This window comes from Amblyomma mixtum, chromosome 2, assembly GCF_055824585.1.
Source record: "Amblyomma mixtum isolate Tamu chromosome 2, ASM5582458v1, whole genome shotgun sequence".
NCBI classification, from domain to species: Eukaryota; Metazoa; Arthropoda; class Arachnida; order Ixodida; family Ixodidae; genus Amblyomma; species Amblyomma mixtum.
This window is the reverse complement of record NC_143013.1, coordinates 270,286,470-270,305,120: the sequence shown is the minus strand read 5'-3', so window position 1 is coordinate 270,305,120 and position 18,651 is coordinate 270,286,470. Positions and strand designations below refer to the sequence as shown.

At 44.3% G+C, this 18,651-nt stretch overlaps 1 protein-coding gene across 1 annotated transcript in view; it reads right to left on the bottom strand.

Annotated features, from left to right (window-relative positions):
- Positions 1-372: 372 nt before the first annotated feature.
- LOC149363994 (HEAT repeat-containing protein 6) overlaps positions 373-18,651 on the bottom strand; it is a 29,768-nt gene continuing 11,489 nt past the window's right edge. Inside the window, exons 12-24 of the mRNA XM_089573981.1 lie at positions 17,958-18,087; positions 17,260-17,359; positions 15,760-16,057; positions 12,491-12,572; positions 12,155-12,244; positions 11,387-11,524; positions 10,706-10,861; positions 8,419-8,537; positions 7,894-8,051; positions 5,258-5,412; positions 4,058-4,273; positions 1,858-1,993; positions 373-974 (exon numbers count right to left, since the gene is read on the bottom strand). Of these exons, the coding sequence (XP_089430107.1) occupies positions 823-974; positions 1,858-1,993; positions 4,058-4,273; positions 5,258-5,412; positions 7,894-8,051; positions 8,419-8,537; positions 10,706-10,861; positions 11,387-11,524; positions 12,155-12,244; positions 12,491-12,572; positions 15,760-16,057; positions 17,260-17,359; positions 17,958-18,087 (1,930 nt within the window). The 3' untranslated portion in view covers positions 373-822. The remainder of the gene's footprint in view (positions 975-1,857; positions 1,994-4,057; positions 4,274-5,257; positions 5,413-7,893; positions 8,052-8,418; positions 8,538-10,705; positions 10,862-11,386; positions 11,525-12,154; positions 12,245-12,490; positions 12,573-15,759; positions 16,058-17,259; positions 17,360-17,957; positions 18,088-18,651) is intronic.

Sequence of the window (18,651 nt, the reverse complement as noted above, 5' to 3'; positions counted from 1 at the left end):
ATGCTAATACTCGACACTAGTGATGACAAAATACAAATTTCACTCAGGGCAACAAAATTTCTTGTCTCCCTGCTCACCAATCCAGTTTGCCCTCCGATGTTGACCACGGCAAGCCCGAACCAGATTTCAGCTATATGAATAATGTTAAAAGATGCGACAATCCATGGTATTATGCACTTCTGATGCATACCATGCAGTTATTAACTGCAGTAGTGTGCTCGCACCATGTATGCCAAACTAAAATTTATCTGTGTTCCCATTTGCATTGTCTCATTACTTGTTCACTTGTTGTTGACATCACTTGGAATGCTTGCAAAATGCCAGACAAATGAGATTTTTCAGTGCTTGAAATCAAATAAGAGTACCACAATAAACAAAATGTGTATAGACTGTTTATTATACACTGCAACAAAAAAGAACAAAACAGCGACTCTATTATGTTTGTCACAGTATGATATGAGGTGTGCAACAAGGGTGTGACAAAAGAGATTGAGCGGGCCGAAGCCTCCTTCACCAAAATGTCGACCCTACATAAGCAGCTAAGTTATCACATCCCCTCCTCCACCAGCACCTACCGACCTGAAGAAAAGCCTCTGGTGGGTGACATTACATAATGAACAAACAGCTAGCTACCTGGGAATGCAACGACCAAATGAGGAGGGAAGTCGATTGGTTCCTATATTTAAATACATAAAAACGTCACAAAATGTAGATGGTATAGAGTCTCGAATAAGTTACAGAACATTAGTATAAAATGCTATCAACGATAAACAACTGACACAGTATAAAATATTCGCAATACGTAACTGACAATTCGCCTAATCATTGAATCTCTAGACCTTTCAGTGGCAAAAGGTCAGTCAATTCCTTCTCCTTGAGCAAGTTGTCAAGCAGCTTCAGAACTTTGGCAGTTGAGTTGTCTGAAAGCACTTGAAAAATTCTTGCAACATTGTCCCGCGACTTCTGCAGGGGCTCTGAAAACAACAAGACAAGTCAAATTAAGCATTAATTTTTGCTTAACTAAAAAAAAAAAATCAGACTACAAGTACATTGCATCCACAGCAGGACTGAGACCTTGATGTGCGCTTGTAAAGAGCAACCGTCCCACATTAATCTCTTCCTTCTTATCCATCCTTCCAGTTGACTTCCTCTGCTTCCCAAACCATCTCTCAATCCATTCACTGCCAGTACATCTTTCTTGTACAGGGTGGTCCACTCTAAGTGCGAACACGGCTCCGCGTGGCCGCGCTCCGCGGAGCGCCAGCGGATCCGGCGCGTTCGCGCATCGAAGCAAAGCTGCGCAGGCGCAACAGGGGCCCGGGGCAGGAGCTTCGTGTCGTCTGCTACCGCGCTGGCGCGCACCTCGCTTGCAACTCGCTTGAGGTGTGCGCCAGCGCGGTAGCAGACGACACGAAGCTCCTCCCCAGGGCCCCTGTGCGCCTGCGCGGCTTTGCTTCAATGCGCGAACGCGCCGGATCCGCTGGCGCTCCGCGGAGCGCGGCCACACGGAGCGCGGCCACACGGAGCGCGGCCACACGGAGCCGTGTTCGCACTTAGAGTGGACCACCCTGTACATATTTGCTGTAGATGCAAATCTTGAAAGACAGGCATTCAAAACTTTACAAACACGCAATCTTGGACAAGTGTAAGAAGTCTGTTAGGATTAAATTTTATCAGCTGCTGAAATTCTGTTCCATTTTCAAGAAGCAACAAATCTCAGCTAATTGCTTGTAATCATTACCGCGCCCAACCATTTCAGCATTATCACGCAATGACCAAGTGCTTTCATAAGGGCTTCTAAAGTGTTCCTTACAGGCATATAAATATGCATGACCTACACTGTCATGAGCAGCGTACCTAGAAGTGACGACTTTGTTTGCACCCTCTTGAAAGCAACAGATATGTTCTGCTCATATTCCAATGCAGCTCGTCCCATCTCAGGCAAGTCTTCAGGCTTGGCCAGGGACAAAAGATGACATATTGTAGCACATAACTGAAAAAGAAGAAAAAGGTGTGGTGAGATGAGACGACTGGTGTGATGAGATGGTGCAACCATATATAAAGATAAATAGTACAAATAATATAGTAGTGTGGCTAGTGGAGACATAGTAGGGAACTATGCAGTAGGACAAATTAAAAATGGCCATGTGCAAGTGTTGACAGCTGTGAATATATCACGTGTGCCCAAGAGCAAACTGCTTTTTGAATAGTACAGTTTTGGATGCAAAACGAAGCACAAAATCTGCGTAGCTGACAAGCGATCTCACTTGTGCTTCAGCAAGACACAAAACATGTCAGCTGATTTCTGTTTGTGCACGAAAGTGTTCCGCCATAAATTTCTCAGCAGGTGCCTCCCATAGGCTTAGAGTTATTAGCAAAAGTGGGTAGGAGAATGCTCTTGTCCAGGTTTGTATCAAATGCCAAGATGAAAGCAGTGCCTGACAAGCATGTGAAAGATGCTGCAAGTGATGTACATTGTTACACGGGGTGGGGGTTTGATGCCAGTTCCAGTTTCTTGGAAAATGGCGACAAGGCATCTGTATGGGTACGTGTGATCCCATGAAATTTGTAGGAAATAAATGTGCCCATTGGCTCCAATACATGCTGGTAAGAACATATCAAGTGAGGAATATGCAAACAATGGGGTGTTTAGCACCCCTAGCTACATGGACTTGATAATGGTGTAGGCACACAAACGTGCAAAATGTACACACTAAAGAAATCATTAACACTATTCCAGGGGAATTTTAGTGACCGCTGTCACTGTCCATGTGGGAAAATGCATTTCACAGTAAAGAATCCGCAGAAAAGCAGGCCAGTTTGGACTTGCTAACGGAGCATTGTAACTAGAGCGAAAGGCACTGCGCTCGTATCAACAGAACAGTCTCTAACACCAGACCAGTAGGTAGAATATTTTCTGGTGTTTCAAAACTAAATGCAGTGACACCTCGGACAGCCAGTATCAGGGCAAAATAATTTATCCACTTTGTCATTAAGCTCAGCCCCAGCATGTTTTATGATGTTGCAGACAAGCGAGAGGTCCAAGTTGCCATATTTAGGGGGGTGCAAAGGAGAAGCAATATTTCTAATTAGCAAAGGAAAAGCAGAAAAATTATGAGTTGACTTCCCAAGTTTCTGTCCCGCATGTGAGGTCAGCATAATATCCAAATCAGTAAGGCTACAAGGAGCAGCTTCCAACTTCTGCACATTTGCGAGTGTTTCTAGGCCAGGAACTCAACTTCTACACTGCACCAATGTACATTCCAACATGTGCTGCCTGTTAAAATGCAAGTGTTGTGATTATTTTGCATGGATCTGTGAGCATGCAATTTTCTAGTTGACACAAACATCATTACTTGGCTTCAACTCTCTCTGTTCACATCAGTCGCAGTGAAGAAACCTGTGGAATGAGATCTCAGCAGGTCAAAAACCTCAGAAGACTTGAACAACAGCTCGCATTTTCTTCTCAGATTCGTTCTTTTAATAACAACAATGATGCGTTATTCCCTATCCCTGAAACTATTTGAGCCTCTCACAAATGCTTAATATAAATCCATATATAGTACACCAACTGCTAAAACTGGGAATCCATACTGTGTGTGCATTAGAGAACAAACACAAGTCAATGATATCACAATAAAAATCAAGAGAAGAAAAATGGAACCGAGCAGAGATGAGAAGAGTAGATCCCAAGGGAAGGCAGCTGTAGCCTAGGGTGGCAGTAAGTTGAGTGGAGAGATGAGGTTAGGAAGTTTGCTGAGATAGGGAAGCCATAGTTAGAGGAAGACCGGGATAACTAGAGAGCTTCAGATTCCTTTGGCCTGCAGTGAATGCAATCTCGATAATGATGGTGCGGATATATTGAGAGCAAGCCTAGCCTGAGGGGAATGTTCATGGCTTTGTATGTGCGCGAAGTTAAAACAGTTGTAGCTTGTAGCTTCCTCTTTTCCTTCAAAAACCTGAGCCACAAAGTAAAGCACAAAAAAAAAAATTCCCATTCGCACCATTTCGTCTCCAGAGTGGCCCGACTACCACAATGCCCTGCCTATAACCATACCTGCTCCCTCAGCTGCTCCTGGTGCTGCAGTTCTCGGTAGTCCACCTGTTGCTTCGTGCCTTCGAGTGCAGTCAGTGTTCCGCTCCACACAGTCTGCATGACGCGCCCGTAGATGTCTCGCTCCTTGGGCACCGCCAGTGCGGATGCCGCCTGTATGCGCACCTTGAAATTGCTGCATGTGTTGAGGCTGGATAGCAGGGCAGCAAACACAGAAGCCTGAAAAGCAAAGAGTGCAAGCACTGACAATTCCTCTCAACTAACGTTGGCACATGATGCACGCACCAACATACACCTGGCATGCTACACATGCTGCCCAAAGGTGCGGGGACACGACTTTCCATCAAAAAAACCAGCAAAAAGTGTAGTGCATCATTCCAGAGTGCAAAATTTGTTTCATATTTCTTGAACTTTTATTTCTTTAATCATTGTACAGAATGCTTGCACTGCTAATATAAAAGAGAAGGCATTATTACTACTCAACTAATAAATTGCACCTGGTAAATGAAAAGGCATGCTGTGGCTTTTACCAAGTGCTACCATGGATATTGTTCCCGTACTGCACGCACGCCCTTCAGTATGATGACTGAAGTTCAATAATTTCAGCTTTTACTTCTTTGGTATTTTCTTCAAACAGGCATTTTAGAGTCCTGAACATCTTTTGCACACTCCATACTTACAGTGGAATCTATCTGTAATCATAAGTGTTTCATAACTCCGTTTCATAAATAGCAGGCAACGCTGTGGAGGGTGCAGAAGGAGTGCGTCAGCGAAAAAATATTTCTCCACCATATATCCTTTGCTCTTCTCGAAACCTCAGTAAGTGTTTGGGTTAATTGGAGAGACATGGGAGAAGAGGCCTTTGCACTGCAGTGGGCGTAGTCAGGCTGATGATGATGATGATGTGTCCAGTTACTTGCATTACATTAGGTGACTTTTTACATACTACTGCTTTCAATGCTTAGGCCAAAATGAAGGTTGTAGAGCTTCATGAGAAAAGTCCTAGTTGGATGTGTTAAACTAGATATCTTTAACATGCTCTTTTTGTTCAGTAAAGGAAAAAAAGTATGTGAAAGTCTAAAACAGTCCGCTTGACAGCATGACTGGCAGCACAATACATGTGCTGCAACTGCAATGCTCTCTATACTTATATACAGTACTATCAGCACTGCGGCCACACTTGTACAAACTGCAGCCACATACCACATCAACGTGGTTTGAAGAGACAATGTCGGTGTTTCCCAGGAGGCAGCCCAGAGAGTAGCAAGCATTCCACCGAACTTTCATCAGGCCTGCACTCAGGCTCTGAACCAAACAGGCTGTTGATTTGGTGACAAGCTCCTTGATGCTTTCATTGCCTAATTGTGGAAATGAGAAAAAAAAAAAAGGCAAAAAAATTCACTGACTATTATGATACTTCCTAATGTCAAATTTGAGCGCAACTTTTTAGGTGTTTTGGTTTTGCGCGTGCTTCTTTGAAGCCAGAACAACGTGCCGACCGACGCCGTTAAACGTTCTTCATACATGCGGCACGCTGCGTCTGTTAGCCACCACGCCAAAGCAGGTGCACGCACGCACACACACGCGCACACACACAGCGTCCACTCTCTCACCCTCTTGCTGAAACTCGCATCATCATTGACCAGGCAAGGAGCAAGGTTTCCAGAGGTTTCGAGTTTCTTCTCTCAGACCCAATGCCACCGCGTGTGAGCAAAGTGGAGAAGGTATCACACATGGTTACGCGCTGTCTGTGGGTAAATAGGGGCTGTTTCTACGAGCTTTTGTGGCAGACAAGGATGTGATTCCTTTTGCGCCAGCCACGCTGGCTTTCAGCGTGCTACGACACGTATGACTCTGCTGCTGTCTCTGAGTAGGCGGCGGCACTCTATGTGCCCATGCAGCACACACGTTTGTGTTTTTATGTTTGGCACCCAGTTACACCGATGGCAACAGCGAGGGACACCACTCAACCTACGAATGGGGACTGAAGAGCTGCGCACTAAAAGGAAACAACTCACGCATACCCATGGAATGGCGCACTGCATATATCACAGACAAAGTGTGGCTAATTAAACAGCAAGTATCGGCAGCTTATGCAATAGTATAATATTCATGAATCATAGTATAGTACACTGCACTGCACAATCCAGAAAAAAATTATCTCCCAAAGGATATTCGACAGTGGTATCCACAGGCCTAGAAGTTATGAAAGGTTTTTAGTTTCTCTCTAACAGAAAACTTTGAATTAACTAATGTGAGTGTCATCATACAAGTGCTAATAACCTATTAACATGTTCTTATTCATCAGTTGACACATTTAAATTTATAACCTTAATATTACTGGCGCTTCATTACAGAGATAACAGTGCTCGTTCTACTGCAAGTTACTCTCATCATTTCACAGCAGCCAAAATCAAAGAATTTGGATCAACTCATACTGCAAGGAACCCTGTCATACCCTTCCCAAATGTATCCTGCTTGTCAAGCACTTGGCGCTAGGAAACCATGTGTCGTCTTCTCTATTCATAATTAAGTGAATGTGGTCATGTTAAAGAAAGGCATACATGTGCCAAACAAATCCAGTGTGCCTTATATAGAAGGCTGCATTCAAGCAGGCTTCCACACAGCTCCATTTCACAGTTAAAAATCACATTACAGACGCATAACGCTGCTGTACACCGCACCACTGTCTGACATAACAATGCCCACTTAGGGAGGAAAGATCCAGTCTTTTCGTTGTACAGTGAAGTGAACCTAGCGATTCTTTGTTTTCGACAGATGCAGCGGCAGTTATGCAAATTTTATGCAACTATGGCAATCGGCATGTACATCAATGTCACCAAAGACTGTTACATATTCGCTTTTCACATTGACCGCACATAAATGGCGTTGGTACGTAGGGTCTTGACGTCTCGAAGAGACACATGAGCTATAACGGGACATTGTAGTTGACTGTCCGGATTAAAATTGCTAATCTGGGTCTTTCTAAGGGCTATAAATGCTAAATTTTTGCTTGCTTGTTTTCTTTTTTTTTTAAATGATGCATTAGACACTGGTATATACAGACGACCGTGTGATATTCACCTACGACCACTAAATAATTTATACTTGAATTTCTCCTTCATGATATTTCGGTGTCATCAACTGAATGACGGCTATGACGCGTTGTTGACCTTAAGTCACATGAGGCATGAAAAAAAAAAACACTTGCCAATACGTTGTTTGTTGTCCTTCCAGCTCTTGAAGCAGGCTGATTCAAGTGTCGTAGTGAAATGAGACTACGTATCAACTTTTATATTGCAGGTTTTTTCGTGCCTCACGTGACCTAAAGGTGAACTACACGTGACAGCCATCGTTCCATTGACGAAACCGAAAGTGAAACAGCATGAGAGTAGAAATTCAATTATAAATTATATAGCGGTCATAAGTGAATACCACATAGTCATCCATGCATTCTAATGTCTAACACACTATTTGAAAGAAGAAAACATGCAACTAAAGTTAGGCGCCTTTAGTCCTTTAATGTGCAGTGACATATCGTACAGCACACGGGCTTTTGTTTTCACCTCCAACGAAATGTGGCCACCATGGCCAGGATCCGATCCTGTGGATTGCGATCAGCAGCTGAACGCCAAAGCCACTCAACCGTTGCGGTGGGTGCACGCAAATGGAATCAGCTACCTGCTAATGTGACGTCTGCAGCATCTCGAGATGAGTCTTTGCCTCTGCTTTTTGATCATTTGTGTACGCCTTCGTGTATATTTTATGTGCTGGAGCTTGCCCATTTTGCTTTGTATTTTTTTTCTAACTGTGCATGGATGAGAAAAGCAATCAGTCACCTAAATTTTCAGTAGAGATGAACTGTAATAGGCACCCCAGTGCCCTCACAGCGTTCGCTTGCATTTGGTTCTTGTCAGGCTGGACACGAACAGCTGCATTCCCGAGAAGACAGATGAAGGTGTTTGGCACTTCAGACGCTACCTTTGATCCACTCTTCCTGCAGTCAAAGAAGGAGAAGCAAAATATGTACCGTGCCAAAGAGCTGAACAAAATTTTCATATTGAGTGCTGATATTATGTGCCCAAACCAATGACAGTTTTGCTTACAGTTCCATGCTGCAATGGTACTGCTACACCATCTAAACTCCAGATCAAAACCATTATGTGTCCAGTTACCATCAACTTAAAACCATCATCATAGTAAATGTAGCCTGCAACACCTGAACACTTTTTGAAGCCTAACACCATTCAGTTAAGCACGCCCTGAAGCTAACAGTGCAGGAGCAACAGAGAATTATTTTCATGCACTGTTTCTTGAGAGCAACTTTCGCACACAAATTAACGCATTAGCAGAAAAGGGCTTACCTCAGTTCAGAAAGCATTTCGGTCACATTGCTCAGAGCCCAAGATGCCTTCATTCGAACGCTGGGGTCTTCAAGTGCTTCCACAGAAATTTCACCAACATCCATGAGGAACAAGAGGTCCTACATAGGTTCACAGAAAAACAATACAAGAAAGAAGAGGAAAGAGTTAACAGAAATGGCCCATTGCAGTAAGTACTGCTCCATCAATCCCTCATACCTTTATAATAAGCAGTACCAAGAAGCTATGGATGACAGACTGTAAAAGCAACAAAATGGGTAGGTATATATAAACCACTAGTAACCGAAAAAGCTAATCAGCCCAGTTAAATTCGATCCATTGATAACTTTAAGGTTAGTTATCACACGAGTACACTACATCACAAAGCTTACACTTTCCAGCAACAGATGGCATACCCTATCGAGCTTTTATTTTACAGCAGGAAGGTGAGCAGAATGCAGCAAAAGCTCGTTAATTCGAATTTCAAGACGCCGGAAAAAATGTTCAAATTATCACATGATCCTGAAAAAAAAAACATCAAAAAGTGTTTGTCTCACAGTAAGTTTATTTAGTAAAAGACTTGGCAATAGTTGCCCAATTATGAGATGAGAACAGTGCGGCTGTGACTATCCTTCGTGGTGTGACGCGGTGGAGCTCTACCGCTACTGCGTCACACCCATCGCAAGTGGCACTGTCGCATGTGAGGAGGTTTCACCGCACAAACAGCGAACGGCATGTGACAAGCGCCCAATTTCAGCGCACTCGATTAACGAGACCGCACGGATGCAAGCAAAGGAAACAGTGCCGAAGCAGCGAGAAGTCGTGGGGAGGGGGAGGGAGGAAGAAAACACCAGTGACACGCCAATCAGCAACCGAAACGGTGCTCAGCCTGGTCAGCTGGGTTAGGTGCGCTGGCTGATGCTGGCTTGTCAAGTCGCTGTCACTGCAGGCTGGCACGAAGCCCAGAAAATCGAAAAAAACGAAACTAAGGCGGAGATGAAGCCATCTGTTCGTTGTTACATCTGCCTCTGCATGCATGTATGATGTACACAAGCAACACTGCAGCATGGAACGCAGATTTTGAGTAAGGCTGTTTCAACGATTTCTTGCCAAGCTGGTTATATTTGTATGCGACCTTCCTCCGGGAGCCCATTCGAATTAACTGATGCAAGACCCGTAGAGTCCGACTAAGCCAGCATTTCACATCAAGACTTAATGGCCATTGGCCAGGATCGGGCCAGCAGTTTGAATTATCCGGATTTGCGAATTAACAGCATTCAAATAAGCGAGCATTTACTGCATGCGGCACAAAAGTAGTGTGTTGCATGCATCAAGCTTCCATAATAAAAAGAAAGAGCAAGGACAGCCACAAAAAACTGCTACAAATGTAACAAGTGAATGCTACAGGCAACAATGAAGTATCACACACGTTGCCAATAGAAGTGGTGCTGAGAGAGCGGAAAAAAAGTTAGATGCAACACAGACTTCTCCTGGCATCCCTAATGGCAAATGCTGAAAAAAAATTTTTCATGGTTTACTTAAGTAACAACACTGCATACAAATGAAACTACTATATCTCGAAACAAAACTTGCACCTTTGGTGTCAGTGGCAGGACAACCTACCCATCCTACGACTTTTCAGGTAGTCAACTATCGCAAAAATGTGAGGGGAGCAATGAAACTGTGCACTAATTCACACTAGTCAAGTTTTATTGCCCTGAGCTTTATAGTGTGCACACCTAGGCATAGTGCTATCGGCATTAAAGCCAGTTGTTTTCAGACCACCAATGTGCACCACATCAACATCAACAGTCTTTGCCTACAGGAATCCTCAGCAACATCACTAATGTCATCACCTGTAGTGCCATTTACTGCTGCTGCCTAGCACAGCTGCCCTTTTCCTTCGCTCCTCTGCTCTCCATTTTTTTTTCACATACCTTTTTTGCCTTTTGACCTAACTAGCAATAATAGGTAGGCAAACCTATCATTGCAAACTTAGAGGCAAACCTTCAAACTGACAACAAGGGAAAGAAAAGCAGTCATACATAGATGCATTGTTTAGGAATCAAAGACTTGCTTAGTTTGTCTGCACAGTGTTACTTGCCTATAGCTGCAGCCCTATCAATCCAAGCCTCAAAATTAGCAAATTACCACAGAGCCCGTCCCACTTGTTTTGTCTGAAATTTAGGACCAGTGGACAACCAAATGACCAAGTAGTGGAGATAATTGCTGATAACTGCTACCTAGTGCTGCAGCTGGGATGGTGAGTTGACGCGGTTCACATACTCACCTCTCGCAGTGATGTGTGCATACAGAAAATGCTGAGGCATCGGATGGCAGCGTTTCGCACGAAGGCATCTTCTGTCCGCTCTGCGACATTGCCATTGCTGTCGGGAGACCGCGCGAGACCAAGCAGCACAGTGATGCACAGCACTTTGCGGTCATCCTGCAAAAGTAAAGTCAAATGAAGGCATAAGAATACAAGTACACATGTGCAATATGCAGACGGGGAATACGCTCGACTTACAACATGAAGTTTGTTATTTCAAGCACAACCCATATGAAAAGCAACACGCACGCCACATACAACCACCACAATCACAGTAGGGAAGACATAATCGCATCACAGAATACCGGTACAGCTAGACAGACAGTGCCATCATAGATTGTGCACTACTCCTGCGTGAGAAAAATTTTTAAAATCTTCAGTGTTTGGTCCAGTCTCTTAGTATGGCATGCTTCACATATGTAGAAATGCATATATCAATTTAATGATAAAACAGAGTAGCAAGCAACAAACTGTAAAAACATTGTGTTTGAAGCGAAAGCTAACAGTGACACAGAGAACAGTATCCTATACAAATCAGTGCAGAACAGGTTTACTAACGCAATTAAAGTTGCCATATAAGTGACCCCATTCTCCCTTTTTTTTTTGGTTGAGAAAGGCTGTGAACACTTGATGTGAACTTACTGGTAATGAATCCCAGATCACTGTGCCAATTGTAGAAAGGCAATTGCAGCTCTCAGTTTGCAGCATGGGTTCAGAGAAATCTTGAAGAAAAGACTGCAGGGTTCCATTCAGGAGGCAGTCCAACCAAAGATGCCTTCCCTGCAAACATGCAAGAGAGCAAGAGTTACTGCTTCGTGAACATATACCCAGAAATGCTTTAAATGTTAACCTCATAGAAGCTAGAAAAGAAGAATGAAATTTATAGCGATAAACAGAGCTTTAAGTTGATTCAGCCAGCAATGGCATGTCACCGCTTGCTAAAAAATCTGCATGCTGAAAATTTTGTGGCACTAGGATACTTCATACTTTTCAGAAATTTGCAGAGAAATGAATGTGAATTTTGCAAAAACCTGCACGATATGAACAAAAGGTTAATAAAGAAACAGGCTACAGATAAAGATAACTGGAACAAGAGTCATTTGACCTGCAGCTGCATAAGCTTCACGCAGCTACCTGGTCACACAGACAGCTGTGCACTAGAGTTCATACACAGCTCTGTCATTTTGCATAAAGCGAGTCAGCAAGGAGGCAGCCCATGAAAGACCAACCTTCTGGCTCTTAAAAGTGCCATCAAACCTAAAAACGTTGAGTATACAGTACCTGAAAACAGGTACACGAAGTACCACTTAAACATCTTACTCACACAGGTGCTTCTCTCAGTTTCGACCTTTTACTTGCACATATCATGCACCAGGCTAGTAATATATGTGTTACGAAACGTGTTCTCACCAAGTCCAAGCAATGTACTGCATTCAAATCCTCTCCTCCCTCCTTCAGGCTTGCCGCTTCACCGAGTTTCTTACTAAATGCGCCAAGAAGCTGCAAGCAATGAAGAAATGCACATATCGTTCACCACATAAACAAAGAACAGGCACAGGCACTACATGTTACCTAAACTAGTCATGAAGAAACCTTACAGCATGTATGCAGAAGCTAAAACGCAAAACTAGCAGCTTCTGTAAGGGAAAAAAAAATGCCATTTTGCATTTTGAGTATCAACCTTCCGACAAAAAAAGATGGCATGCTTTCATGGCAGTTTTACACTAGTTGGTAAACCACACTCACTTTTAATACATGGATTCTTATGGTCAAGTTGGTGTCCTGAAGGCAAGTTTTTATTGCTGTCACCACACAATCGGAAGACCTCCTGAAAATAAAAGGGAATACATGCTAAAGCAAGGGCATCATTCGGTGACAGAACAGTGAGACATGATGCACAGTTTTCACTGTGGTATATATTATGAAGCGTCTGGCTTCAAAAGTATGCATTAAGACCTCGACAATCGTTCTGTGCAATGCGTCCCATAGTTACGCATGTGCAGTAAAGGAACAGTCTCTGATGACACCTGTTTGCGACAATGTTTGCACGACACTTTATTTTTTGAACACAGAACAAATAGGTTAACATGTGACAAAGTATGAGGATGCAGAATGAATGCACTGTGTAGCCATTTGCCCAGACATTCAGAGCTGCCATTTTGCACACTGGGCTCATCATCTGAAATAAAAAATGATTATTTTCTCAAATTCCACGGCATTAAATGAGTTTGTACATCTGGCCTTAATCCTCCATTAAAGCTTATAATCTGACACTGCCTAGTGCCTTCATGATATAAGCCAGTAAGTTCTTCTACAACCTTAGCACCTAATAAGAACTGCTAGGTTTCAAAAGCAATGCCCACCAAAGCATTGCTCGGCCTATGAAGCATGCCTTAGCAAAAGACTCGAAATTAATCCCGACCACCTGGGTTCTTTAAAGGGGTGGAGGCACCAAATTTTGAAGCTATAAAAAGCCTGCTATGGGATTCCTATGTATGCAAGGGCAGTCACAGCCAGGTGTTGGACGCAACAAACGTTTAAAAAATATTTTAATTCGGTTCCAAAGATTACCTAAATGCTCACTCTCACGACCTAGACCCATTCGCTAGCGCCATCAACCATGACGTCACAAGGGGTGTAGAAAAATAAAGTTTTAGTGACGTCATACCAAAACACGGGCGGCCTGCGCCAGTCTTCGTGCCGAACGCCGGCATATGAAGAACGCGATAGTATTGTTTGTTCACGTTCATAGCAAACCCTGGGATATATGAATATCAAAAATGCATCGTTTGTGACGATCGTTGGCAAATACCGAGTTCCTGGTAGAAGTGATGACTGCGATGCAAGCAAATTTCATCCCATAGCCGGTTTTGTGCTGCTGCTACCTGGTGCGGTTCGCCTGCCGTCTGCTAGCTCTGTTGCTGAAGACGTCGTGGAAATCGAGCATATCTTTTATTATGGGACGAATTCACAGTAAATGGGTGCCGAGCGGAGCACGTTTCTGAGCGCTGGCCAGTCCCGAAGCGCCCTCAGCTGCGGAGTCGATATGCGAAAGCAGCTAGGCCTAGCGACGACTAGGGCAGTCTGGGACCAGCGCGCAGGTCGTCGGCCGGCGTTGCCGCAGGCAGTGTCGCTGCCGAAAGATCCACTTTTAGCACAGTCATGCTGTCGTATCTCGAATCTAGAAAGCATCCTTTCTGGTAACATGGCTGTTTTGTATTTTCTTGTGCGGACGTGAAGTACGCCGAGTCTGCCGGCCGGTAGGTCAGCCTGGATACCGTCTGCCGACGTCATAAAAGCGAGGTAAAGAGTGTTCTTGACGTAAATAATAAACCATGGGACAAGAAATGTGAAAAAAGTGTCATTTTTGAGGATCGCTGACCAATACTGAGCTGCTAGTAGAGGTAACAACTGTGATATGAGCAAATTTCTCACAACCGCGCCTAGCAGCTGCCGCTGGCGCGACGTCGGGGTCCGGCTCGCCTGGCGCCCGCTAGCTCCGCTGCCGAAGGCGTCGAGGAGATTGACCATACTATTATTTTATTGTGAGATGATTCTGTTAACACTACAGCTATTTGTGAAAAGTAGGCCTTTTATTATAGCGCAGGCGACTTCCGAAGCGCCGGCCGCTCGCTAAACAGGCTATAGGCCTAGCGACGACCACGGCAGCCAGGCAGCAGCAGAGCTCGTCGCCCGGAGCGCCCGCGAGCGGTGCCGTTGCCGAAAGCTCCCAACATAAGCAGACATGCTTTGTCGCTGCTCGAGTATAGCTGGCAGTTCTGATAACAAGGCGATCTTGTCTTTTCTTGTGATATTTGTACTCCATCCCAAGCAGCGCTCAGGTACTGCTGCACGGCAGCGAAGTGTGACACCGGTTGTGGGCGCAGCTTGGGTAGAGCGGCGCAGCGATGCTTACTGGCATTTTGCAAAGTGTTTCGCATCCTCACGCGAACCCGCGAAGGCGATATTAGCGTGCGAACAAAAAAAAAAGTCGATGTCCTCACTCGTTGGAATCAGATCTGTCAGAATCCGAGCTGCTGGGACTTGACGTGCAGTTGTTTGTTTTCATATGCGCTGGTCAGCACGTGTGTGGGAAAGCAGACGATGCAGCAGTAGGTGCGTCACAACTTTTGTGGGCCCACGTGACCAAGCGAAGCAGTTGATCTTCCCCCTCTGTGACGTCACTGTACAACTCGGCGTTCCGAAACCGAAACCGAAAACCGTTCACCTAAAAATGCTATAATAAATTATTCACTGTGAATATATGAATCTTTGAGTGTGTATCGTGCTTCCTGGAGCCATAAGAAACGTTTGAAACTAAGAAAGCGCGAACCACAAATTTGGTGTCTCCACCCCTTTAATGTACACTGCAATCTACATGTATCCAAATCCTGCATGTCATAGCTAGGGAGTAAGTATGACAACTTCGCACTAAAAAAAAATTGTATGCCTTTTCTGTTTGGAATTTTTTTAACTTTCGTTTCTTTTCTGGCAGATGTAATCTAGGATGGGAGCAACAATACACTAATTTTTGAACCATACAACAGTTTTTCCTTCTTAGTATATAACCAGACAGTTTAGAAAGCTGCCATTCTTTATACTGCACTGTGTTCCTCAACCGTTCACCCCCTTGACATTTTGCCTCAGTGCCCCAGCACTGCTTGATTCATGAACTGACATCAGTGCCACTCACATATGCTCTTTACACTGGTGCTGATGTAAACGGTTTTAGCTTTGCCCAACAAAACTTGTAGGCAGGCTTGATGGTTCATAGTTTAGCAGGGCACACAACCAAGTATCAGTTATTTTAGTTTCATACACACGGAATTCACATTTGCACAAATCGCATAAAGCGCTCGTAACTTGTCTTTCTAATCCCGCACACTGAATTCCCTCTAAGCCAACATGTCACTCGCTTTAAGGCTGCATTCAGAGGACACAAGATAATTATGGCAGCCGTAAAGCTTTGCCAAGTGACTGCCCAGTTACGCACAAGTTGGAACTTGGGAACCTACATGAGCTGTGCAAAGTACCCCTGGCACATGTTGGTCAGGACTTGGAACGCTTCAACACGCACTGCTGTCGTGGCTATCCGGGCGGACTCGCTCATGTCGGCTAGCAACTTGTCGGCGCATGCTGCAGCCAGCCAGCATGGGCCAGAAGAGATGGCGGCGCCCTCAGCACCCTGGCTGCTGTTGTTTCTTAGCCCGGCGATGCTGCTTTGTTCCAGTGCACCGGCCACTTCTTTTGGTAGTGGTGTCACATTCACCACTGCACCCAGCACAGTGAGCGCAGCCACTTGAACCTGCACGGCTGTGAATAAAGGGTCCATGATGAGGGCACAATCACAGTCAGGGCTCCCCCAAGTGATCACGTTGATCAGCTCTGTTACCTGCACCAACCTTAGCCAGTGTAAGACTAGAAAAGCTAGTCACAGAGAGCTAACGTTAAAGGGGCCCAGAAACACTATCTTAGTTGACTATTTTGCCTGTTGATCGCATACAGTAAGTTACAATGGCGCAATTAGCGTCGGTAATACCTCGTATATTCCGTTTTTTAATATTCTGATGTCCTCTCAAAAACAAATTCATGGCTCTGATGGTGTCCCCCCACAGTGGCGGGTTTCAGCAGCGGATATGACATCACCTGGCGCGAGCATGATGATTGGATAAACAGTAAATATACTGCAAATTGTGTGAATAAATAGAGACACATTTTGTCACCTGTCTGCGTTTTATATTAGAGTAATAAAAACAACTTGTTTGTCTTAGATAAAAGCCCTGCAAAGCAAGTAAAATGAAAATACACCACCAGGGGCTCTGGCATGGAAACGACGCTGCTAGTCTCAGCAAGAACGAGTTAGAGAGAGCAGGCAACCATGGAGTACAAACTTCCGCGACGTGCTCTGGCAGGCTGTTTTGATTGGTTGCACCAGGTGCCGTCATCGGGAGAGCAAAATAGGAGTGGGAAGCCCCGCCAAAATCGAGTTGAGGGCAGCGTTTTGTTTGCTTGTATTTTTAAATTTCTTCATTGAACAACTCCCGTTCCTGTGCATCAATTCCTGTAATTCTTTTTGAGTCAGCATCTGTGTGACATAAAGAATCCACCTGAAGTATAGCCGGTATCTCCCCAAGCAGTGTTTCGTAGCCCCTTTAAATACTTAAAATCGGGTATAAACTACCACCTACTACAGCCAGCCGTTTTCTTTATCTCTGCTCTGTGCGTTTGCTTCAACTAAATTTCTTCCGCACATTATGCCATACCTTTGCCGCTAGCTCTGTGATACCACTTTCACATGTATAACTGATTTAATTAGGACACAAACAGGACGCAGAGTTGAATTATTACAGACATCCCTTAGTGCTCTAAAAGCAAGAGGCTACATATAGGCTATTCTACACTTTATTGGCACTGAACGACTTGTGTACAGCGCTGGCATTCAGCCCACAACAAATGCTGCAAGAAATGGTACTCGGGTAGTGAACAAAAGCATCAGACTGGCTGTGTATACTGACCCTTGTTGTCCAAGAAGATGGCCACGTCGCTGATGACACGACTCAGCAGACCCTGCTGCAAACGGTGATATGGAGACCCGGCCACTACAGCAGCCAGGCACTGACCACAGCAACAGGGATGAAAAGGAAGAAAGAAAAAAAAGTATGGCCCCCTTAAAACTTTTCTGTTCATGACAGATTGCTGCAGTTCAGTGTTCCCAGAAGTGCAAAACACAATGTTCAAGTTGTGCAAGTTGCTTCTAGTAAAGAGGAAAAAGCAGCAAAGCAGAAAGATTGACTAGTACTGCATATTTTGAATTTCTCAACCCGGTACGTATTTTAACAGAAGACCTGAGCTTACATGAAGATGCCCATGATGATGCAGCGCCTCTCAAATCTTATTTCACTATGCACCCTAACATGGATGCCATTATTCATGACTAAGAATTCTAGCCAGCTTAATGAGTAAGCAAATTAGTTGCCCTCCCCATGTGTTCTTGTAAGAAACTGCACAACACTTAAGGTGCCCAGTCTTTTCTGAAGATGCCTTTCCAAGCAGAAATGAATCACATTTGCTCCCAGAAACTCTTTACACTGAAAGAATCCGGCAGGCAGTTGCATTATTCATGGCTTGGGAACTGCTATTATAACTAGATGACTGAACACAAAAGTCTTGAGGTAAGCTTCAGGCAAAGTGCACTCAGGCAAAGTGCACCGACCTTGAGAAGCTGGATAATCTGTGCTGGATTGTTTTCTGCAATGATGGCGAGGTGCAGGCATCGATGAACTTCTCCCAAGATGGCAGCCACAGTCTCAGACAAAGTGATGAATGCTGTCCTCTTGGAGCCACTAATAGAGATAAGGGCAAATAAATAATGGCAGCATTAAAGAATAATCTGCCAATTTCTTGAAAACTGAAGCTGCAATTTTATTCTAATTGCATTGAACAGGCACACTTTACAAGACTGATACTAAGATGCACTAGAGCTCCCAAACAATGCTCTGCAATCGCCTTCCATTGATGAACTAATGTACCAAGGTTCGGCTCCTGACCAAGAAGTGTCTACTCTCTGTTTGGTGCCAAAAGATAAGCGACTGCAGTGTCTACTTTTTTTTCGTGTTTTGTCATTACTCCGGCAAGCAACACATACTCACAATGAGGACAAGACACAATGAAATAGTACTTCACGAGAATGACACACTATGGCCGAGAAGCGCAGGCGTTTGACACAGGAGTGCTTGCTGAAGTGAATTGAATCCAATTTTAATGCAGTAACCAGCTGCTATAAAGGTATGAAAATCAAGGATATCATTCACTGCATTCTTGACTTCCTACTTTGTCCCTTGTTTCTCGTGAGTAGCTATAACCCTGAGGCATCACAAGTGCCTGCTAAAATCTGTAGCTAGCAGTCT